We start from the raw sequence: 25316 nt of genomic DNA, 5'->3' as shown, positions 1-25316 counted from the left end.
CTTACAGAATTATCAGAAAAGGGAAAATGCAGTTGTGTGGCAGAAAATGTGTTGTTGATATCAGAGAGTAATGGAACAAGTTGGGATGAAGTAATTATAAGTAAAATTCTTACAATTAAAACTGTGCAATGTGATATAGGGCTGAAACAATTCCTCGAATGATGATTATTGATTATTTATTTATTTATTTTTCCTCCCCTCCAGAGGGTCTTTTTGTGGGCTCTAGTGTCCCTTATATGAAAGTAGGCTAACAGGAAAGAGGGAACGAGAGGGGGGAAGACATGCGGTAAATGTCGCTGGGTCTGGGAATCAAACCCGCGACAGCCGCGTCGAGGACTCAAGGCCTCCAAACGTGGGTTGCACTATCCCCTACGCCACCACAGCACGCCCTCGAGTACCTCGATTATTAAAATTCCTTGAGGAAAATTTACCTGCCTCGAAGCTTTGTTAATTTATGTTTTATTATTTAGTGCACCGTGTTCCTGCTGGTACATTATTTGTGTTATGCATAGTTCTCACTTCCGCCTCTGAGTTGTTGACGAATGCAAATGTTAGCGGCATAACGTCCAATTTTCAAGTTCGGCCCATGGGGATTTTATTGATTAATGATAATGCCCAGGTTTTCATTGGTTTTGGGGGACCAATAGGCATCCTTAAAATGACTGGCGCGATGCCTGGTGTACAGCAGCCTTTCTCCTCCAGAAGCTGCTGGTTCAGAGCGAACAGCGCGAAGAGCGCTGCAGGAGTATTTATACAGGTGAGCAGACTGAAAACGGCGGGCAGCTGAGTAGTTGATGGTTACCGTGTAAGTGTAGCTTTATGGACGAACCGCACAATAAATTTCATATCATCCCGGCCTGAACAAATGGGTGGCGGAAAGCATCGTGGTGGTACAGTAGATAGCTGGTAAATTAGTTTCTTAGAGTGACAAACGAAGGTGCCGTAAATATACCGTATTACTCCCCTGTATCTTACTTTTGTCCCCTGGTCTGCCAGTCCCCGGACTTACGTTTGTCAGTTCCCTAGTGTATTTCCTCCCCTCCACCCCCATCTTATGTCCGTTTGTTCGCCTGCCCCTCTAGCTCCCCCCCGACTCAAGGCGACATTCCCCATATTCTCAAACCCAAATCTTGACAGGTATGGGACAAGGTGAAATTAAATTGACTGAAGATGAGTACATAAACCAAACGCTGGAGCATAGACATTTTTTATAAGCGTATTTGGGAGCCTGCCTCTTTATTATTAAATTGAATATAATTTCAGATTTTTGTATAACGTTTCTTCAGGTTAACTTAGAAGGTGAAATATTATTGTTACTAAACTACAAAAAAGCAACTGCTAGGGATGCTCAAAAATGAAAAACTGGACTGATATTGTTATCCAATAGTAACACTGGTGTTATGCCAAATTCGCATATTTCATCAGTGGGGGACCCTGAAGCCGAATACTTATATTTTTTCGATTTAATACATTTCACTGTTTTAATGATAGCATACTTTTATTTTATAATTTTTTTTATCTGATTACGTGATTAATCGTAAGAGTAATCGATAAATTACTCGATTACTTAAATATTTGTTTACAACAGCCCTAATGTAATACTAAAATCTCAAGTTTATAGGATATTTGAACAAAGAGCACCAAGAGTTGAATGTCGTTATAAAGTAGACTTTAAACTGTACAATGAAGGATTTGTAAAGATTCCTTTGTCATTTTAAACATTTAGATATATGATTAATATATTGCATGTTATCGGTCTCTTCCGGCCTTTTTCTCTTTCTGTTGAAGACACTGAATGAAAATAGGCTCAACTCCAATGCTCTACACTGACCTCTCATTTCCTTAGTGTAAAGCCCAGCGCACACTACACGATCTTAGAGCTGTCGGCCGATTGTCTGCCCATTTTCAAAACCTTAGAGATCACACATTAGCCGACAGAAATACTACGTATAACGGTTCGATCGCGCCATGTGGTGTCCAACAATGGGCACAAAATAATGGCTACAAGTCCAGTTAACTAATTTTAAAACCAGGCATTAATCAATGCATTACAACAATCTAACTGCAATGCATGTGGCCAGGTGTCAGTCCTGACTTAGAATCTATTTATGTCACGTTAACGAAGAATAGCTGAAAAGTTACCAGGTTTATCAACTGCTTTCGCAATTTTGCTCCAACTCCTCCCCTTGTCATTTCTATATTCTTTGCACAAAATGTTGAATAAATTTTAATGTTGTTTCTATATATACTCTCCGATGTCTGCTGGACTTCGGGTTGTGCCGTGTCAGCTGTTTGGGATTCCCCTCTGTACTTTTCCCTCAGAAAACATGGAGGGGAATCCGTGCTTTCTGATTGGCTACCTCTCACATTCAACAGGCTTTGCTCCCAGTCGGGGAAAACCCCTGATTTAGATCTGAGCGGTCACGACGATCTACCGTAACACACCACACACTACAGGATGATCGGTTACGAAATGCAAGCGGCAATCTTAGAGGACGCCCAACGTTCTAAGATTGTCGTAAGGTGAAAATTGGGGCAAAAAATTGTGTAGTGTGAACTATTGCATCAGGTAGTTGGATGTGCAAACCTTTCTATTTAAATCTAATGATTACTGAAGGGCAATATAGTATACAGACTTCATAATCTGCACTCTTTTGATTGAATGTAGTATTTATTTCCACTTTTTCTTTATGTTGTTTAGTTTTTATTCAAGTAAATTTTGTTTTAATATAGACCGAGAATCCATTTTATTTTGTTTTTGGTTGTTTTGTTTATTTTGTTTATCAGTTCCAGTGTTAAGTGTTCTGTTGAAAATAAAGTGCATCTATCTTTGGGAGGAAATTGCATGCATTATCACGTAATTTCCATTAAATTGGTTTGAAATGATCTTCAAACAATATTATCGTTTATCGCAATAATTTTTGAGACAATCGCTCAGCAAAATTTGTTATCGTGACAGGCCTAATGTTATACTCCTACTTATTTTACCACTGTTGTGGCCTTAGACATGAGAACTGAGAGTACAATGCAGATTGTTCAGTAGGATTTTGGGAAAGCATGAATCTGTCCGACCTTTAATCAGTTGTTCAGGCTTTTGGTCATGTTGTAACACCTAACAGATCTCATAAACAACTTCAACTTAACAGTGGAAGCTTTGAGCAATCTTTTGGGATTACAGAATTGCACCTGTTGATATTGCAATGTCTAAAATATAAGTAGAGCTCTCAGTGTTAACAGGTTAACACATGCAATCAATCTAAAAAGCTTAATGTGTTATTATTCCATAATGCAGATTAATGGCATTGCCTATTTTGACCTAAAAGCTTTTCTGCTGCAGAGGGTTACCTCATTCACAGCAAGGTAACCGCAGTCTTGTACTGCGGTCAGCAATGCAGTCACAAACATGAGTGAAAAGATGAACAAGGAGACTCAGACTGGTGACCTTAGGGGCAAATTTTTCTTTAAAAGACGCAGCAGTTAGAGGGACGCCCTGTATGCAGAGCCTATAGACCTCCATGTGGCCATCCCGAGTTTGAGTCTTGTCTTTGTGGTTCATGTCTATTCTCCATTAAACACAACATTTAAAGTTTGGATAAAACCAGGATAGTGTGTAAATTACTTATTGCAACGGTGAGTTATCCTTCCATCAAAGCACAGCCAGCTTACAGTTTACATTTCTAAATTACATTTGAAACAAAAATACTTCTTTTAAATCTTCCTGGATATGAAAACCTGGAAAACTGACTGAGACTTTTGATTTGAGATAATAAAAGATTTTCTTAGGCATTTTTAGAAACTTGCATTTTACGTTCTAAGCTTACAAAGTTAAGCGTAATGATTAATGTTGATTAATCAGACACATTCTTTTTAATCGATTGAGATCACTAAATACAATCTGAAAAGTAAAATGAGTAAACAAGATAAAGCTATGCATTAATTTATTTTCACTTCTGCAATATGATGTCCCACCCTTTTTCTGCAGTCACTCGCTCCATCACGCTTCGGTTGGCTCCTTCTTCCACCTGTCGGTTTGATGTCAGTTCAATCTCGACTGACTTTCCCGTCTGTGCTCCTGAACCTCTCATTTTGGAGTGAGAGATCGGAGGTGCAAACTAGAAGAAAATAAAAATAGGTAGAATCTTTTTCATCTTAGGGTTTTTTTTTTTGTTTGGCTACATTCAAAACACGAAAGGCTTTCCCCTCTTTCTTGTCCGTGTTAATTAAGTTTCATCCGTCTGGCGAGGTTTCTCAGCTCTGCAGAGGAAAACAAATTGTCTGCCTTTGTGTCGCTTATCACCCAGAGACTCAATGAATTAACCTTTGCACCTGTTAAGCAGCAAGAGGAACAGTATGGAAGATAACCCTGCCTGGCAGTGAAAGCCTTTTGTACCCCTGTCGTATGTGCTGAAGGCTCTGCCAAGGCAGCTGTTGGCAGGCAGGAGATTTGGAAATCCACCCACAGTGAAGTGCACACATCCTCTGGAAGGCAAGCCCAAATACATTCTTAAGAAATGGTCAAAAATTACTTTAAATCCTGTGTGTTAGTTGGCGCCATTTGTGAAGAAGGAATACATTTGTAGTATCAGTGGTCTAGACCAGTGGTTCTCAAATGGGGGTACGTGTACCCCTGGGGGTACGTGGAGGTACTGCAGGGGGTACGTGAAGCTTTTCAAAATATCTTTAAAAAATCAGTAGGCTCCTCATAAGTCTTGGGAAAAATTATTTTGTAAAAAGTTCGATAAAATATAAATGTGTGTTCATGCACTGAATTTTATATTCAGTATTTAGTTTCAATATCCTTTAAAATAAAACGGTTTGACTGGTTTTATACCTTCCTGGTGGTCACCGTCTTCTGTTTTTCTTTTTTGTTTAACCATGCAATGTTTGCAATATGGATGTATTTGTCAGGTTCACTGATATAAGTTGTTTGGCTTTAATAAATCAGACAGTGATTTTACAGCACTGTACCTCTTTTTAATTCCAAAAATGTTTTGCCCGTGTCAGGGGGTACTTGACTAAAAATATATTTTTAAGGGGGTACATCACTGAAAAAAGTTTGTGAACCACTGGTCTAGACCATGAAGGCACTGCAACAAAACAGTCACATTATTTCCATCTCGGCACTACTTGAGTGCCGAGATGGCACTCAAGCAGTGCCATCTCCGGTCTGTAACGGATCCAGACCGGATTCAAAAATAGTAATATCACTGTTCTCAGATAAAAAGTTTGTTAAATTAAATGATGACCTCCATCTCAAATCTGCCATTACAATAAATACTTTTATCTCTAAATACTACAGTATATGGGGTAAATTTATTCTAAACCAATTGGAACCAGTCATATTGTGAATTTTTCAGTTTGTCTGTGAAAGCAAAAAATTTTACTTCTTTTGTTGTAATCTCAGTATCTCTATCAGTGTGGCGTAATTATTTAGTAAGGTTGTATCACTGTTCTAATAATTATGAGCACTTCAAGTATTTGTATTACTGGCTGTTATTTCATGTTCTCTGCAATTAGCAATTTAACTAGTATAGGATTTTCCATCACATCTTTGCTGGTTTGTCAAAGTGCCGTAGGTGTAATGAGATGCCTGTCAAAATGAAAATCATACTGAGTTAACCATCCCTCTCTATAAGCCTACTAATTGAAAATGTCATTAATCAAGGGGTTCTTCTGAATAACACTGTAGATTAATTAACTGTTGTAAGCTTCTAACAAAAGTAATTAGTAGGCAGGGACCTCTAAGTCCTTCCCCCTTTAGTCTTGTCTTTCTTTCGTATCCATTTAATTACTCTGTATCATAAACCTCAGTGCAAAGATTGATCTCTGCAAAGTCTTCTCTGAAACAGTCTCGTTCCAAATGACCTGAGATCACCAGGGCAGATTAGCATAAATGGAGCATGATTAATACAGAGAATGTATGTGGAAAGAAGAAGAAGAAAAAAACCAAAACGACAAATTACATTCAGTGGCTCGTGAGTATTCCTGTCACAATTCTGCTGCTTGTTTCTGGGGTCTCTGTTTATTGGTGTATGTACTTTGTCATTACCACTGAAATGAGATTGTGTGATGGAAATTGGTGCCAGCCGGTTGTAATATTTAGGCGGCTAATGATGCGAGCGAGTGTTCGAGGGAACAGAAGTAAACAACTAATTTACATGGCGAGGCACAATAGTCATAGTTCCATCTCCAACTCTGACTCGGAAAGGGGTTTATTTGTTTAGCCGCGTGCGTGTTCGCTGCTGCTGTTGGTGGGGAGTGAGGCCACAGAGGCCTTTGTGCTTGATGTGATTTAAATTCCACACAAACAAGCTGCAGATGCCTGTTTTGTGACCTTTCTTTTTCTAATGAACGCTATAAAATAAGTAATGAGTAAGGCATGCAGGCTGACAGAGACCTGTGTTAGACAAAGTGTCATATTTTAAAACGGTTGCAGTTCCTTTGAGTATTTGCATTGAAAGGGAAAGGAAAAGCCCTTCTAATGAAAACAGAATGTCTCTATTAAATTGGCTCGTCGTGCTGCTCCTGCAAATAAAAGCAAATGTTGCAGGCACATCATGAGGTTATAACAGAAATTAAAGAGGTTGTTTCTTTTATTTCTTCTCCTTTTAAAGGAGCAGTATTATGTAAAAATCCACTTTGTTGAGCTGTACATCATATTACAATGTTGTTCTTTCACCAAAAACATATCTAGACTGTTACTGATTCTTTCATGCATGTTTGAGAAATCCTACAACCTCCATGGCAACCATTCAGCTGGGCAAATCACCTGGTTGGACCTAGCCCCGCCTTGGAGGGCATAGAATCTGAACTGTGGATCTCTGCAGCTCCTCATGAGTTACCCTGAGCCTCTCGGCTTCCTCTCTGACTAATGTCAGTCGTTACCTGACTTATTAGGTTTGCAGTTTGGCTGCACCTTCCAATTATTAGAGGATGGAATAACTTGGATTGAATATTTTTATTCGCTAGAAGAAATGCAAACCATGTTCAGGTTCTTTCCACTTCAGTCGTCAAATAAATCCCACATTACCGTGTTTTCCAGACTATAGAGCACACCTCACTATAAGCCGCACCCACAAAGTAAAAAAAAACCAACATAAACTGGAAAGCTGCACTGGCTTATATATGTGGGTTGTACCTCCCTCTGAGAGGGGCGGAGATAAGCCGCTGGTATCGGTTTTCCACAAGGAAGCAGCAGAGGGCTGCGTCCTTCATAAATCTGCTATTGAGGACGCAGCCCTGCCTCTCTAACACTGAACCATGAATTCGTTCACGCCGAGCTTACGTGCAGCGGCTTTCGATCTGTACTGCCAGATTGATAGCTTCAACTTAAAAGCTGCGTCATATGAACTTCTTCGTGTGGTCTCCATGATGAGGGGATATGAATTTGAAGAAATTTCTCCGTTGTGCCCGCTCCTAGCATGTGCTTGTTCTAAATGAAAATCAGCACTTTCTTCTTTGATTTCCAATTTTCACTTCCAATGATGCACTTCCTGCTAAAGAGCCGCACCGGGGCTACAAGCCGCATGGTTCAAATACGGTATAATGAAGTTGTTGGTTGTAATGTGACAAAATACAAAAAGGTCAATGGCTATGAATATTTTTGGGCACCTTTTGACATTGTTGTGTATTTTACTTCAGTAGGGAAACATGGTGATCTGAATTTATTAATGAAAAATTAATCACGCAGTTCAATCCAAACTAATCGAACGCATCTCTCACTTAATCGTTGCCTTCCAGGACTGATTGCCTTTTACCACAGATTCAGATCAGTAACATTCTACATGATGCAAATTTGATTGTAATCTTTCTTGACAGAGTTGTATCATGTAATCCTATTATAAGTTTGTTTAGAAGGAAGGCTTTGTTGTTTGATGCTTATGTAAAGATGCATCTTATTACCATCTTGTTCAAGCTTAAAACTTCCCTGCTGTGAGGATTCATCATGTTTCATCTCCATGAACGTGAATGAAATATGCTGGGACATATTAATGTGTTCAATTTTGAAATGCCTAATATTCTGTGCAGAATAGTTGGAAGAAATGTATCCCTCAGTTGGAAACATGAGTTTATTAGCTGAAACTGTTTTATTATGAGCTATATGTAGTGTAGGGTTGGTTTTTGAAGTAGCACATTACTCAGGCTGGAATACATTCGCAATCTACTTTTTACTTCCTAAGAATATTTAAACTTCTAACACTAAGGGAATGTAAATTATATTAAGAAGACTGGGGCATTTTCATTTTTCCTAAACAATGTTTAAAGCCAATTGTGTTTGCAACTGTAGACCAGATTACAATATTTTCTTCTTTGAGGAATAGAATATTTATTTTCACCAGAGCTGTCCTATTGCCAGACCAGTTTTGGTCCAGATGTTACATCTTACTTATATCTATTAGGTGACAGCAAATAACTGGGTTTGTCTCCTACAGCCGGAGTCAGCTCAGTGTCCGGATGTTGTGCCTTAAAATGTCTGTTTTTTATCTTCCTCCAGTGCATTCATTGCTGGATTGCAGTGCAGAATGAGAGTGTGTGCATACAAACTATAAGACTAAACTTGTTATAAATGCTGTTTCATGTGGATTGATAGTTCTGATTACTTGTTGGTGTTTGAAACTAACCTACAAATCTGTTCATAACCATAAGCCTATTTTATCTAAGTTTATAAAGTCCCACTGCAGTTTTCTGGTCAATCATAGATCTTTAAAAAGACTGACATTAAAATTCAGATTTTGGCCAAAAAGTCATTAAATATAGCAACAAAGTCACTAAGATGGTGGCAGTGGTGACCATAGTTAGCCAGAGACATGACGCGTTGAGTAGGTCTGTCTGTTGGCCATTTTTCACTGCAGAGAGAAGGTGACAGTGGCTGATTTCCAGAACTTTGCTGAGATAAGATCAATGGTTAAGATCGGTTTCTCATCCAAAAATTGTCCGGTCACTGATCTCCCATAATTAAGGAAATCAGGGCCGATTTATCAGTGCATTCTTACAACTAAATAATGTATTGATCCACATTCCTGATCTACATTTGTGATCAACTAGCCACCTGGGAATGAAATTTCCGTTCTCCATGAAAGCCCCCAAAGAGTCAAATAATTATTAACCCTAAATTAACGAAAAAGTAGGTTGTGTCATCATTTTCACTTTCAGTTATAAGCAAGCGGCGTGTAGTTATTTTCTGGTTCCTAAATAGTGTTTTCCTATATGAGAGTCCTCCAACAGACTGCCAACATCTTTTAGACTTTGTGCTTATCGATAATGCTTTGAAAGTCCAACCGAATAAAATAAAGAGTTTATGTTGGAGCTGAAGCTAATTGTTGCTCCCCTGTAGCGCTCCAGAGTTTAATCCTCACTTGGTGTCGTTAATGTAATGGTCCAACACCACTTCCACTGCTCTAAATGTTTGCACACAACCAAGATCTATCTTGTATTTTCACCTTTTCAAAACTAAAATGTTTCTAAAGCACAGCATGCTCATTGCACCAGCTCCAGTTCTACAACAAGCTCCACGTTTGTTAAAACTTTAAGCATCCTACCAAATCACGACACATCATGCACCAGGAGTAATGGTAGATTTTATCCTTTAGTTTCCACCTTGTGAAACAGGTTAAACAGCTAAACCAAAGGTAATAATCTGAGTTTGATTAATTCAAACTCAGCTTAGAAAAGTCCAATAGGAATCTCTCCCATGGTTTCATATTCTTGTGCATATTTTAATTTTGTGCATGAAAAGTTTGGATTGAATATTTAGGGGAATAAAAGCAACTATTTGGTGATCTGTTTTTACAGCAGTCTTTTTCACTTCTGCTGTTTTCAAACTGGTAATTTCATTAAAAAAATCTGAATTTTAGGCCAAGAATGTTTTTTTTTTGTGCACTGTAGAAAAACACATTTTTCTTGCTTTATTGTATTGTAATTAAAACACAAATCCCTCACAGTCTTGGTGACATATTTTGTTATTAGTTTGACAAATTTATCAGGCCACAAAAAAACGTTTCCCCAGCAGTACTGTAAGATCTATTTATTAATCAGTTGGATTAAGAAATGAGTAAGTTGCCTTTGTGAACACTAAGTTGTGACTGAGTCATTTAATCTCTACTACTTTATTCACCTTGCTGTACCAAATCAGCTTCAACTACATTACTTTTTTATTACCACTTAATCCACACCAATTTCATTCATTTATTTTGGTTTAATTTTGCCGTTTTTCTGGAAATCTTGAATTTGTTCTGCTTTGAAACCAGTGAGCACTCTTTAAAGTATAGCAACAGTTTGTGGTTTTCCTATTATAATTTATTGTGAAGCGGTATTGACCTTCTGTCTTGCTTTAGAAAGGTGAAGAAGCCGTTTTAGCTTCAGCTTAGGTCTCCTCTTTGGTGCCCACAACCCACTCATGCTTCAACTGCTTCACAAACCTCAGAGGAGCAGTTTCTGTGGAGTTTCCAGGTCTTTGGAGAGAACGTTCTGCAGCCAGCGATCAATAGCCCCCCTGAGCGGGGCACGGAGGTGCTGACATCAATTACCAGTTGGATCATGTTGATAAAGTAGTGTCCTTTTGGAAATGGCAGCCGGCATCCTTGTCTCTTTGTACAAGAAAGATCATGTTCTACGGTAAAATAAGGGGCCCTTTCACCAGGCTGACCTATTCACAACCAAATCACCTTTTTCCCGTCTTGCTGTCAAAAAGATTCCTAAACAGTATCTGAGATGACCTTGAGATTGAGACTTTTTACAAGAGAGTTACCAGGGACCAAAATGTAAACATCCATAGACTGTGCAATATTTAATAATGCCGCAATGTGTAATTGTTTAATAAAATCGGGCTTCAGAATTAAATAAAACATTAATAAAACTTCATTATGTAATAACTGGCGTGAAACTCTTGAGCTCATTCTGTAATACTTTTTGCCGCATATGTAATAACATTACATTTATTACAAAATGCTGAGGTAGCACTTTTTTAGAAAGAATAATGTAATAATGTGGCACATTATGTGATAATGCGCCACATTATTATTATAATACTTCTGCTAACGATCATGTTGTAGGTCCTTTGTGCATTTAAATTGAAACTTTGGTCAATAAAAGCCAAACTTTTAGTTATTTATTTAAATTTTCAGGCTCACAGCCAGAATGATTCAAAATGTGTTAAAGGATTTTATTACATTTTGCATCAATAATTACATAATGTAATTTTAATAATATTACATTTTAAAGCCTAATTTTATTTCATTATTACATAATGTGCCGTTACATAACATATAAAGAAAATATGCTTCAGTAACAGTTTTTAAGCCAACATAAAGTGAAGAAATTTCAAGATTGGTTCCATTTATGCATCATTTGAGCCTCTATCCCATTAATTATTTATACATGTTTTATCCTTGCAGGGTCATGGAGGGGCTGCTGCCTCTTTATCTTCTATTTAATAAACTCAAGAAAAAGTGCATCACACGACATTCTGTTGGCTGGTGTATTTATTAACCTATATGATGGGAATTCTTAGTTTTTAGTCAATGCCAAATTTTGGGGAAATTTGGCATTGACTAACTTGATCAAAAGTGATCAAGTTGTGATTTCTACTGTTGGACCAGTGCAGTTCATCTCGGTTGTTTTGAGAGTTTTCTTGGACCAAGTAGAGTTTATTTGCCAGTTTGGTCTGGAAATCTTATGTTTTTCAGTATATACAGTAGAGAGTACTGTGCTGCAGTAGGTTTCCATCATTTGCTCAAGCTTCAAATCTGTTTATTTTTACCTAAGATAATGGTACTATCCATCCATTTTCTTACAACCTTGTCCCTAGTGGGGTCGGAAGAGGTGCTGGTGCCCATCTCCAGACATTTCAGGCGAGAGGTGGGTCACCCTGGACAGGTCGCCAATCCATCGCAGATGGTGGTACTAGTTCAACATATAATTTTGTATATTACAACCACACTACCTTGATATAAAGTGTTTTGTTTTGAACCACACTCTGTACTATTAGGAATTGTAAGAAAACATATAAGATGTACCAGGCTAAAAGGCCAATAAACATCTAAATATGCCCCATGTTTAAGCTTTCTTATTGTAAAAATCAAAATAGATGGAACTGCAAAATCTGTAAATATCATTTTAATTTCCACCAAGTATCTGTGTTGGAATCAATTGATAACCAAAGTGTGACCTCTTCACACGTTGCTCAAATAGCAGACGTCTCAACATGTTGTGTTGAATGATTTTTCTTAAAGATTATTTGATGCATTGAAAGTAATCTCACCAATTAAAGCTAAACATATAGTGGAATGCAGCGTATTTATTCTTGGATCAAACAATTTAAATGATAATTAGACAGAACTTATGGTGTTTTTCTTTCTAGTCTTGTCATCCACTCAAGATTTTTACACCTGAGCCACATTGACCTGGTTTCACACACTGAAACACACATTCTTTGACAGACGTGTAGGTGCACACTAAAACATTGCAGCTGTAATCAGTCATGCAACTTTCCATTAGTTCAGATGGCTGAATAACTTAGATAATAGAACATAAGCAATAAAAATTTTAGATGTCGAGCTCATGTGTATACACCCTGTGCATGCAAAATGACAATAAAGTCAGTCTAAGTCTAAGTGTCTATTTATTTAATAATATAGCAGAAAAAAATGCCCTTTGAATTGAAAATATTGCTTACTTATCCATATATTTGTCAATATAACTATAAATATATGATTAAAATACAATTAATTGTATGTAATTAATTACAAACACTGCAATTAATTCAATTACATTTTAGTTTTCACTAGAGATGCCTGATCCAATATTAATATCTGTATTGGTTCTGATATTGAAAAAAAATCCAGATCAGGCTTTGTGAAAATATAACCTATTCATAAGTGCAGATCTATTCAGTTTTATTCTATGCTTTGTGCTCTGCGCGACGTCATGTCTTTTTTATTTATTTTACATTATGTTTAGGTTTCCTTGTTGCTGTTTTGACCCTTTTGAAAAAATATTTGTTGCAGTTTTTACATGTTTCACCGAGGTAGTAAATCTATTGATTTTATCAGTTTCTTTAATATTTATTTTCCATTTGCTGTTATTGTGCTAGCTACACTGACTGATCAATTTAAAGTTGTTTTTCCATGTTAGCTTGTGAAGCTGTTGGTGTGTTTCAGTAAGCTTCACTGGTGCAGACTTATCAAATAAATTAGTAATTTGGTACATTTTCCTCTGTGTTTAAAGAAATTTCTTTTTTTAAAGTCAGTTCAGCTGATTTTCTGTATCGGGTCGATATCAGCCGATACTAAACCTCAGATATCGGTATCGGTGCTGAAAAAGTGGATCAATGGATTCCTAGTTTTCCTATTAAATTTTTTTTTTTTTTACCCCTCCAGGGGGTCTTTTGTGGGCTCTAGTGTCCCTTATATATGACAGTGGGCTGACAGGAAACAGGGAAGGAGAGGGGGGAAGACATGCGGCAAATGTCGTCGGGTCGAACCCGCGACAGCCGCGTCGAGGACTGAAGGCCTCCAAATATGGGTCGCGCTAACCACTACGCCACCACGGCACGCCCCCCTATTAAATTTTGATCGCTGTTTGCATTCCCCCATCGGCTGATGCAGCGGTGGCCTGTGACGTCATCAGCTCTACCGCAGCCAAACTCCAGACTCAACACCCGGACGTTGTTATTGTGTCTTGTGTCTTGTCTCTTGTCTTGTCTCTATGCTATAACTGCGAAGTAATTTCCCTGCTGGGATGAATAAAGTACTTCTATTATATTCTATTCTATTCTAAATATGCAAACCTGCATTCTTTGGAGCTTAAACAACATCATTAGATTTTGGATGACTTATTTCACTGTAAGCTTTTGTCTGATGAATTTATTGCATATGTCCCAGTATGTGAGTTTTTTCTGATGTTTATTTCATGTTTTTACCTCAGGTCTGTGCTTTTAAATCCTCCTGACTGCTGTGTTGTATATTGTTCCAGTGCACTTTCTCCTCTGTTTCTACTCACACTCTTACTCTTGATGGATCTTTGTGTCTTCTGAACCTACTGATGGCGGTAGATGTTACAGTCTTTAGTTTTCTCAGCTCTCATGTCCTGTGAGTAAAGACGCTTCGGGTCACAGGGGGAATTGCACAAAGGAAGCCGACAGCAAACAAGACCCCCTTTTAAAACGCAGAAATGGGATTGATTCATGCACTCCTGTTGCTTAGCAACTGCAAAGCCTCATTGAGAGAGAATATTGACCTCTTGTTGATAAAGTCCAATTACATTTTTCTGTCTTCGCTTTGTATATATCCAGAGATTTTTACAATGTCGTCCCCTGACTGCCTCCCTACTGTGTGCACTGCATTTCCATTCAATATCTTGGAGAAATATTGTGCTATGATTGCCACCTGCTCCGGGAGCTGCTGACTAAAAGGAGATGTGACTATGATCCTTCTTGAGCATGAGTAACAGGGGGTTTCATTTTGTTTGTGTTGCTAATTTAGTCAATTAACATGTCTGCAGATCTTCTGCGCCTTAAATGGCCCCAAAGCTGCCACAGGCATACTTCTATCAACGCAAGAAACAACATTCAGCCTCGGTCAAAACTGCTACACATGTTCCAGTCGGCTCCGAAATGAAAATTGATTTAGATTTACCTTTGTTATTTGGTCAGAATTAAAACGTATGTTGATTAAAGTTTAAGCACTTTTGTGTTGTGTGCTCATTTCTCTGTAATCTACTGTGTTTTTCAGTGTAATTAGCTTCCATACTTTGTTGGTGGGACTTGAGATGCTTGTTGTTCACAGCGTTACTTTTAACTCTTCCTCAGAACACGTCTGCTCCGTCATCGCTTCCATGCTGAGAAACCTCAAGTCCCAGCAGAGAACCAGGCTCCTCAACAAGTTTACAGAAAACGACTGTGAAAAGGTTGGCTGTTCTCCCGTTTCTATGAATCATAGAGTACAAGTAAGACATTCAGCAGAAAAAACAGGTGACTTCCTGTTGGAAAGGGGCGGGTCTTAATTGATGTCACCAATTGACCATGTGAATGTGATCAGGGCTGATCTATGAGACATGGAAAGTCTGATGCAGTTCTGACCTTGCCTGTGGAAGTTATTGCTCCTTGATGTTTCATGGCGAATAGTCAAAGTTTGACACTTAGCCACGCCCACATGCTTTGATGTACAAAAAATTGTAGGATAGCTTTTGACCTACTATGCCTCAAGAATATGCTGAGTGATTTTGAAGTCTGTAGGTCAAACGCTATAGGATGAGTTCGATCAGATATGACGTCAATAAAATAGACATGATGGCGGCTTTGATCCAAAATGGCCGACTTCCGGTTGGGTTTGGACCATGGCTCCAAGAGACTTTTTTGTAAGTCCTGACACAATATACGTGTACTAAGTTTCATAATTCTGGGTTAAAGCATGGCTTGGGGATTATTTTTTTAAATATTCTAGGGGGCGCTGTAGAGAAATTATCATCACCATCAAAACGTAACATGTACAATAATACACCGACACAGAAAGTCAGCTGTGTTAATAAATCATGCAACAAGTAACAAAACTTGCTGAAATCATTAAAAAAAAATCTAAAACCAGTTATAATTGCATAAATACTCTGTACAGTTCATTAATCTGCAGTGAAATGCACCTCTCTGCTGAAATGACAACGTAAACCTGCATCAGTGAAAACTCATGATTCCTCTTTGCTTTTCTTTTCTACATCAACAACTGTTATGGATTCCTGTTGGGGTGGATAAGGATCGATCCTAGTGAGTTTAGTTCAGTTGGGCTCAAAACTGTGTAATTTAGAGGCAAAGGTATGGCAACGGCGTGACCTGTCACTTTGCCGCACCATCATGGCCACGCCCTCCATTGAAAACTCTTGGGACTTTAAAGCAAGTGAGAATAACTTGTTACATGACATCAGACTGTGACGATATAGGATCGTCAGGCATCCAACCAGGATCACTCATGCCAAGTTGGTGCAGCCCGGCTCGAAATGGTGGAGTACAGAACCAAACGTATGGCAACGGCATTCACCACGCCACCACGCCCACCTGCTCCATCGAAACAGGTCGGGGTTGGAATCCCCATCACAGCAACATGTCTTCTGTCTCTGGACACAGTTTCATCTTGATTAGGAAGTAAAACATTACACTTCCTGTTCTCAGGGTGCATGGCTTAAGTGATGTCATAATTTGACCATTGAGTATTGCAGGGCACCCGATGATGATCAATCACTGAAAGTTTGGTGCCTCTGTGAGCTTCTGTGTAGGACAGTGGTCCCCAACCACCGGGCCAGTCCGCGGACCAATTGGTACCGGGCCGCGCAAGAAATAATGAACTACTTCCGGATCTTTTATTTTGAAAATCCTAAACCGGATTTTACCGGTTACGTCTTGCGCGTCAACATGCAGCAGAATGAGTAATAAAACAACATCGGAGTACTGCGCACGCGCAGCCCCCCACACCCCTCCCGAACAACAGCATCGGACTCGATACTTACGACGAGCACACCCCCACCTGGTCTGAAGCAAAATTGCGAAGGGCTGACCGGTCCGCCCAACTAAAAAGGTTGGGGACCGCTGGTGTAGGAGATACAATAGCTTCGTCTTTCTAGGCGAGTACGCGAACTTTGACCTCTGGCAACACCCCTTCAACATGTACGAAAACTCACCGTTTTGACAACTTTGAATCAGACACTCCTTATGAACAAACTGACCAAATTTGAAGCCGATCAATCAAAATCCCTAGGAGGAGTTCGATCAAATGTGGAGGTTGTGAACAGCCAAAATGGGGTCAAAATCGGACCTTCAATCCAAAATGGTCGACTTCCTGTTTGGTGTGGACCAGGAATGTCAAACTCCAGTCCTCAAGGGCCGGTGTCCTGCAACTTGAAGATGTGCCTCTGCTGCACCACATCTGAATAGATTAATTAGGTCATTAGCAAGGCTCTGGAGAACTGATCTACACAAGGAGGAGGTCATTAAGGCATTTCATTCCAGTGTTTTGAGGACTGGAGTTTGACCACAGGTGTCAAACTCCAGTCCTGCAAGAGACTTTTCTGTGCATCTTGGGGAGTTGTACAAGTGTGCCAAATTTCATGTCTGTACGATAAACTAAGGACAATGTAGAGGGTATTTTGAAAATTGCTAGTTGGCGCTGTTGAGCCGTTTCTTTTGCGATTTTTGCGTCGATCTTAAAATACGTACATTTTTCGCAATCTTGACGTGTCCGCCAACTTTAGGTTGTTTTTGAATATGATAAAGCCCCCAAAAAGCCAATTCATTTGGGGTAAGAAAAATAATTATAATAAACTTTTCAATTACAATAGGCCTTCGCAGTGCTTTCGCTGCTCGGGCTAATAATCTTCCTCAGCCTAGCTTGAGCCCAAATATCTCTAATAACAATGGAAAGACTTTCCTCCCTTCCAGTCTGAGACAGCTTGAGCATTTTGTTCATGAAAAGAAGACCATGGACTGAAATGCCATGTCAATGGAAAGTCTAGCTGGCAGTGACTCCAGCAACCATTAATTATCAGAATTGTTATCGTAATAAGGACGTTTTCACAATAAATGCTAAAAGATACTGTACCATACTAAGCTTAGCAATATTTTAAAAATAATAAACACATGATCGAACCAGAGACTTAATGTGACCATCTCAAGTAAAACCAGAGTCAAAACTAACTCTAAGGGCTCCTGATGAAAGACTTGGCAGAAAAACCAATATTTTCCATTATTAGACCTGCAAGCTTTAATTTTATCTTAATTTAATTGGAGAGACTTTTTAGCCAGCCACCTTTTTACACAATCTAATCACTTTTTTGATTATATGATGAGTCTATTTTGTTTCGTCTTGTTTTCGCTCCCGTTCTTTGCTTTCTAATCTCACGTCACTGTTCTTCCTTCTAACGCTTCCTCATTGTATCTCCAGGTTGATCGACTGATGGAGTTGTATTTTAAATACCTGGAGGCTGTTCAACAGGCTGATAAGAGGATCGAAGGGGAGAAACATGTAAGAGCCATCTTTTTATCTTCCCTCCTTACTGATCTAGTCTTTCTGTTGACTTTTGATGTTTTCATGTTGAATCTGTTGAAGTGACGGATTCACAAAATCTCTTTACTTAGAAGATTAAAGGAGAAGAATAAACCTGTCATTAGTTCCATGAAAACAATTTAATGGACTTTGTTGTAGCTGTTATTTGTAGTGTTTTTTCAATTGTTTCCCTTATCACATTTTGAGGCATTACAGCCTCAAACTTCATGTATTTTATTAGGATGTTTTTGCAGAAGAGCCACACTAAGTTCTGCAAACTAAGAGGTTGGAGAAAAATGATGGCCTTAATAAAAGGAGCATTATCATGAAATTGACTTTTTTTAGCTTTACATCATGTTATGTTGTTCCCTCATGTGGAGCGTTGCTCCGCTTCTTCCACATGAGTTATTTTCCATGTTGCATCATCATTCATTCCTTATTGATTCAATTACAGCTTCAGAAGTACATTATAGATGCAAACAATGTTATGAAATTAAGTTGAAGTAAATGTCATCTCCTTTTTAGCATTGTGGTGAAAAAAGACCAAAAACCATCTGAACATAATTTATATGACAATTTACAGAAGAATGAAACGTTTCATAAGTGTCTCTGTGGAAATCCGACAGTTTGATGGAGGAAAAGTGCCCAGGCAGAGAATAGGAGTGCACAAAGTGTTAAAAGAGCTTCTTCTCTCCAGTAATGTAGAGAGACCAGGAGAAAGTCACAGAAACACTGTAAATACTGGAGGAGGTGGGTGAAATGTGGGAAAAAATAAATTAAAAGAAAATAAGTGATACAGTTAGAGTGAAAGGGGAATGGTGAAGTGGAAGGAGGCGTGGGTGAAGACAGATAAGTGAGAGATTCCTATCTAAAGATGACAGAAGATTAATTTCTCAGACAGACAGCGTGGTAAGATTGCCAAGAAAAGGCCAGACAGTTTGACATTCTCCTCTCCTCCACCTCCTCCGTTTTTTTCTTTCTCTTTTCTCTCTCCCCATTTCCCTCTGTCGCACTCTCGCCTCCGCCTGTGGGATGGAGACAGTGGGGTTGTTCACGATAACCTGGCGATAAGGAGCGGCGTCCGCGTGTGCTGCTATCTTTAAAACCACATTGCTATAAACCACCGCAGTTCACAGCCAGACACAGACAAAGCAAAAAGAAACAGAAACACATTTACACATTTATCGTTTCTGCTCCTTACGTCATTCCAAAAAATGACTTTGGATGTAATAGTCCTAATATTTTATTAATCTGATTCAGCTTAACAGCAGAGTGAAACGCTGGTAAACTACTAGCACCAGATGAATATGAAGATAGTAGAGAGAGTAGAGTGTTTAGTGGAGAAGGCGGAGCAGAGATGAAGAGGGGATGCTGACCTCCCTGTGGAGCCGCCAAACATTTCCAGTTTGTGTAGGTGGGTTGCTGTCCCTTTAAGACAATCTGACTTACATATTCAAACATGAAGTAAGAGATGATCCAAATTTACTTCCTCTGTTAATTCTGAAAACAGCTGGTAGGCGTTATGAGCTGCATTTCCATTCACCATATAATTGAGCAATTTAACATTTTGAAAATAAATTCACTTAATGGAAACATGACAGTTTCTAAAAAAACTCAGGGTTTTTTCATTAATATCAGGTGTTTTTTCCCGGCTGTATCAAATTGATTTATTTCACTAAACTGAAATGGAAGCACTTTTTTTGCTTCACTTGAGTTACATTATCAACAGTCGTATGTTACCACTGGTGCAAACCACAAAGAAGATGACAGGACGTAGTTAGAGGATGATGGCACGTCATTTTTAATGACTAATCAAATGAACAAAGTTTTTGATGTGTGATTTTAATCATATTTCTTTTTTTGGTGTATATATATATATATATATATATATATATATATATATATACAGTACAGACCAAAAGTTTGGACACACCTTCTAATTCAATGGGTTTTCTTTATTTTCATGACTATTTCTAAGGCAAGAAATCCCACTTATTAACCTGACAGGGCACACCTATGAAGTGAAAACCATTTCAGGTGACTACCTCTTGAAGCTCATCAAGAAAATGCAGAGTGTGTGCAAAGCAGTAATCACAGCAAAAGGTTGCTACTTTGAAGAAACTAGAATATAAGGGGTATTTGCAGTTGTTTTACACTTTTTTTAGTGCATATTTCCACATGTGTTATTCATAGTTTTGATGCCTTCAGTGTGAATCTACAATGTCAATAGTCATGAAAATAAATGAAACTCATTGAATTAAAAGGTGTGTCCAAACTTTTGGTCTGTACTACATATATATATATATATACTCAGAATGTATGTCCATACAAAATCTACATCCAGTGTACAATATTATTCTTTTTTGGGGGGGGGGGGCGGGGTGACACAACAAAAAAACCCACAAACCAAAAAAAACCCTTCAGAAATAAAACCCACCCACTCTCTCCATGTAGTAACACATGTAGTAATATTACATTTAGCACTACCCATACTTCTGAAAGGCCAGAGTTAAGAGAAAATGTTACAACAAAAATATTAGAAGAATTGAAACAAGACAGTAAAGATCAATACAGATCAGTCTCTCAGGTCTAATCTGGTTAGAATGTCCAGGAAGGGAGTCCATATTCGGTCAAACGTAGCCAATGTCCCACGCATTGAATGGAGATTTTTTTCAGGAGTGCAGTAGGACAACAGTTCATTGATCCAATGTTTCTGGTTTGGAGGCTCCATAGATTTCCAATTTTTAAATATACACTTTTTTGCTGCAGATGTTGCTAACAAAACAAAGTATTACTTGCAAGAGTTTAATTTCAAGGACATAACATCTCCAAGTATCCAAATCCTGGGGTCAGGATCTAAAGAAAGCCCACAAACTGCTCATGTTATCAGAATTACATTATGCCAGTAGGCTTGGAAGTGTACATAATTCCAAAGCATATGAACAAGATCCCCTATAGACGTCTTACACCTCTGGCATTTGTCAGTGATACTGGCATTCAGCTTATTCAACATATATGGGGTATAATATATGCGGTGAAAAATATTAAATTGAATTTGCCTGTGTTTTGTTGATATTAATATTGTTTGAGATGAATTTTGTAATCTGCTCCAGCTTTTGTCATCATAGTTGCAGTTTAAGCCCAATTCCCATTTCGATTTTTTTGTGTACTTGTCATAAGCTGGTGAATAGTCAAGAACAATTTTGTAAACACAAGAAATAAGTCCTTTTGTAGTGGTACGTTTGGGATCTAATAAACATGATTCAAGCAGGGTTTCCTCTGGTTTATTTGGAAATATCTCTAATGTTTGGCTCTTAATCCAGTGTCAGATCTGCAAATATTTGAAATGATTGTGCCTATGCAAGTCATAAAATTCAGATAATTGACCGAAGCTGGCAAAGACATTGTTGGTATAAAGATCGCTGACTGACCCAAGTTTGTAGTATACTATCTGCTATAAATTGGGGAATGCTGGGGTTATCTTTAAGTGGCGTGCTAACCAACAATCGTATGTTTAGGTTTAAGAGAGCGTGTAACTGAAGTCATGCATTGTAGGTAGCTAAAATTAAAGGATTTGATGTAATTGTAGAGAGTTGCTTTTTTTGAACTCAAGAAGGGGATGATTGCCAGTGACATGGATTTCAATTCTTGTTGTTCTATTGAGACCCATCTCACATTGTTGCCGTTTGAATAAATCCACATCCAGAGAGTACGGAACTGGGAAGCTAGTAATACATTCTGAAATTTGGGAGATTTAATCTGCCTTTAGCATAGGAAGCCTGTAAAGTAAGAAGCTTAACTCTTGGGCCCTTCTTTCGCCATAAAAATACAGTAGAGATATTGCTTTATCCAAATCTTTAAGAAATGTCATTGGGACTTTTAAGAGGACACATTGAAATAAGTAAATAAACTTAGGTAATATAGACATTTTAATTGAGTTAACTCTGCCAATCAAAGATAATGGAAGATCCATTGTTCCAGCTCTGCTTTGGTTTTATTAATTAATGATGTGTAATTCTTTCGATAAATTTGATCGTACGAGAAACTAATATTAATGCCAAGGTATGTAAAACCATCCATGCACCATTTAAATGAGCCAGGCAGTAATGTCTCCTGTTCTGTCATATTAAGTGTGTCATGTTCCATGTTTTTCCTGTGTATTTATTGCGAGTTTCTGTGTCTCTGAATTTCCATGTTGTCCTGTCTTCCCCTTGATTGTTCCCAGGTGTTTCTCGTCCCCGTAATTACCTCTTGTGTATTTAATGTCACCTGTGTTTCTGCGTCTCTGTTGGGTCCTCGTCGCTTGTTGCGTCTTTCTGTTTGCCTGTTCATTTGCCACGCGTATATTCTTTTGCTACCGGTGTGAGCCCTGGCTTCCACTCAGCCGTGCCGCCAGAATCTTGTGGACTGTTTTGGAGCATTATTTATTATTAAATAAATGGGTGTGGGACACAACCTTAAAATAACCAATTATTATCTATTGGTGTTTTTAAGTTTGATTCAATTAAATTAATTTGATTTAAAAAAAATTGCCTATGTGGCTACTATTGATTGTAGCAATCTGCACCAGAGATTGCCAGGCGACTGTGCCAAAAGGCAGTTCTATGTTTCGTAAGCGAGCAGAGAGTCTGAGCAGAGACTATGTTTGAGCGTGAGGTGAAGTTTTGAATACAAGCGTCAGGGGCGCCACCAGGAATCTTGGGCCCCATGACAAAAAATTTGATTGGGCCCCTCAATGCAGCTGCTGTTACAATTTTTTGAGTCTATTTGACCCACAAAAAAAAATCACAATTTTAAAGGCTTGGAACTGTCTTGCTTTCTTTGGTCCAATGCTTATACTAGGACAATATTTACTGCTCATGAATTTTACATACAATAGTTCACATATAGTATGCTAGTAGTTTGCTTACATTTTTTACTATTACTGAAATGGCTCTCCCCACAAGCAATAGTCATAGGCAACATGCAAAATACACATAAAGCAACCTAGACTTCTCAAAAAATGCTATGTAGTTGCATTTTATTCAAGCTGCAGTATATAACTTTAATAAAAAATATGTTTTCTCCACATTTGTTAAAGCTGTCATCATGTCGTCACAGTTTGTTATGAGACAGATAATCTGTGAAAACAGATAATCTCCTCCACCTCTTCCCTGAACTACTTTTGCTAGCTAAAGAAATGCAACTTTCCGGCCAAAACAACCAATCAGAACCAGTAGGACAGTCTTAGCACTGTCAATCAACCTCATTCACTCACTGCTAAATATGCTAATGGGGTAGAAACAACTTATCATTACAGGAAAACCGTTTATCTGCCGTGATTGGTAAGTACGCTAACCAGACTGAGCATTCACAACAGGCTGCGCTCTCCCATAGCACAGAGCAATGGGAGGGAGGATGAGCAGCCACATAAGATTGTGATTGACAGCGCTAAAACTTTCCTGCCACTGAGTGGTTGTTTCTAGATAGCACTGGAAGAAGGCAGAGGACATAGATTTTTCACAAATTATCTCTCATCCCGTACGTTTTGAGAACAAAAGACACAAAATCCTGCTTTCAGATTACAGATAACAATTTCAGACTCAATTTTTTACGGATTTGTTAAAACTGTCACTAAGTCTTTACAATATGTTATGAGACAGATAATTTGTGAAAAAAATTATCTCCACCATTCAGTAATCCTACTGTTGTCTGCAGAAATGTACCGCTCAGAGCCAGGAGGACGGTCGTACGGCGGTCAATCATGCTTGTGTACGTGCTGCAATCTGCCGTCATCAGTGGCCATGCTAACTAGCTTGCACATTCATGGCTGAGTCTATTGTGGTGAACCAGCTGTAACTAGGGTGTGAGCATCATGTACACAAGAATGAATGGCAGCGTTAAGGCCCTCCCCCTGGCTCTGGTTGGTTGATTTTCACAGATTATTTATATCTTACTATACTATCTCAACATAGTGATAGCTTTAATAAATATGTACAAAAACTCAATTTTTTTAATAAAAGTTACATATTGTGGCTTTACTTTAAGTTAAAACAAAACCAAGCAGTTAAGAAATGCATTAGCTACAGAGATTGGAATGATTCAGCTTCATTTTCTTGAAGCTTCATTTCTCAAACTATACATCTTTGTATTTAATGTAATATCAGAGGTTTTACTGCAGTACACACAATAAAAATAGAGAAAAATCTGAGCCCTATTTAAGTCATGTAAAGAAGCTTCAAATAAAGTTTAATCTTTAATCTCAGCTTTTTATGTTAGCATTAAAGTAAATAAAAAAGAAATACTATTTTGCAAATTGTAAGTTATTCATCTCAAAGTGTGGCCACCAGTTTAGGTTTTTGCATTTTTCTACTGTATCATTTAGCTTTATAAAGCATTAAAAAGTCAGTATTATATTGTGGTAAATTATTTAACGTGTCACAGAGGGATAACTGTTCCGCGCTGTCCGCCGACCTCAGCAGAGGGCCACCATTTCTCTCTCCGGTCTGCAGGCTGCAACATCTGCATGAAGATATTTTAAGTTGGTGTGAACCAAAGCCCCCACCAAATGCCACGTTCCTTTAAATAAGCTGATAAAGATGCCAACCCAGTTCTGTCCCGCGCCTCGGCCCAAATCGGCTGCCGTCAGCAGCAGTGCTTTATCTCTCTGTGCCCTGCCTTTTTGGTTTCCCTCTAGTTAAGCCTGTTTTTAAGAAGCGGTAAGCAATATATATATATATATATATATATTATTTTCCTCTGCAACATATTATTCCCAGATTTCTCAGGAGGATAGCGGAGGAAAAGCTGCTGCTGCTCTTTCCGTGCGCCTTTAATAAGCTGCTTATTTTAGTCCCACCTTGGTATCTCTCTTCCTCTACGCTCCCTTTATCCTTCTCATCCCCTTTACCTTCAAGTTACTTTCCCCTCTTGGAATAATGTCCCGGTCTTCCTCCTCCTCAATATTTCTTTTCTATCACTTCTTCTAATTTGCTCCTCTTCCACTTTGTTTCTTCTATGACTTGTTCCTGTCGTTTTCCATACAAACTTTAATATGTTTGAACTCCTTGTGTATAAATCTTTCAGTTTTCTCTTTGTTGTCTTTTTCTGTTGGCCCTGCTTTCCGCTGTCTTCACATTTCCCCCTCCTAACCTTTTCCTTTTTCTCTGTTTGTTGCTAATAATTCTTCTGAGATTGAGGAAACTCAGCAAAACGTGTCTCAGGCTGACCTCAATACTGTAGAAAGTGTGCTTTCCCGCTAGTTATTCACTCAGATTGTTGTTTAATGTTGAGCAAAATGGCCTAGATTAGGTT

At 38.4% G+C, this 25316-nt stretch overlaps 1 protein-coding gene across 1 annotated transcript in view; it reads left to right on the top strand.

Annotated features, from left to right (window-relative positions):
- ctnnbl1 (catenin, beta like 1) overlaps nucleotides 1-25316 on the top strand; it is an 87066-nt gene that overhangs the window by 31416 nt on the left and 30334 nt on the right. Inside the window, exons 12-13 of the mRNA XM_028016492.1 lie at nucleotides 14807-14904; nucleotides 17922-18002. Coding sequence (XP_027872293.1) covers nucleotides 14807-14904; nucleotides 17922-18002 — 179 coding nt within the window. The remainder of the gene's footprint in view (nucleotides 1-14806; nucleotides 14905-17921; nucleotides 18003-25316) is intronic.

The sequence above is a fragment of the Xiphophorus couchianus genome, chromosome 1 (assembly GCF_001444195.1).
Source record: "Xiphophorus couchianus chromosome 1, X_couchianus-1.0, whole genome shotgun sequence".
Classification (NCBI taxonomy): domain Eukaryota; kingdom Metazoa; phylum Chordata; class Actinopteri; order Cyprinodontiformes; family Poeciliidae; genus Xiphophorus; species Xiphophorus couchianus.
The sequence above is the reverse complement of the archived record's forward strand: the minus strand, read 5'-3'. Positions and strand labels throughout refer to the sequence as shown.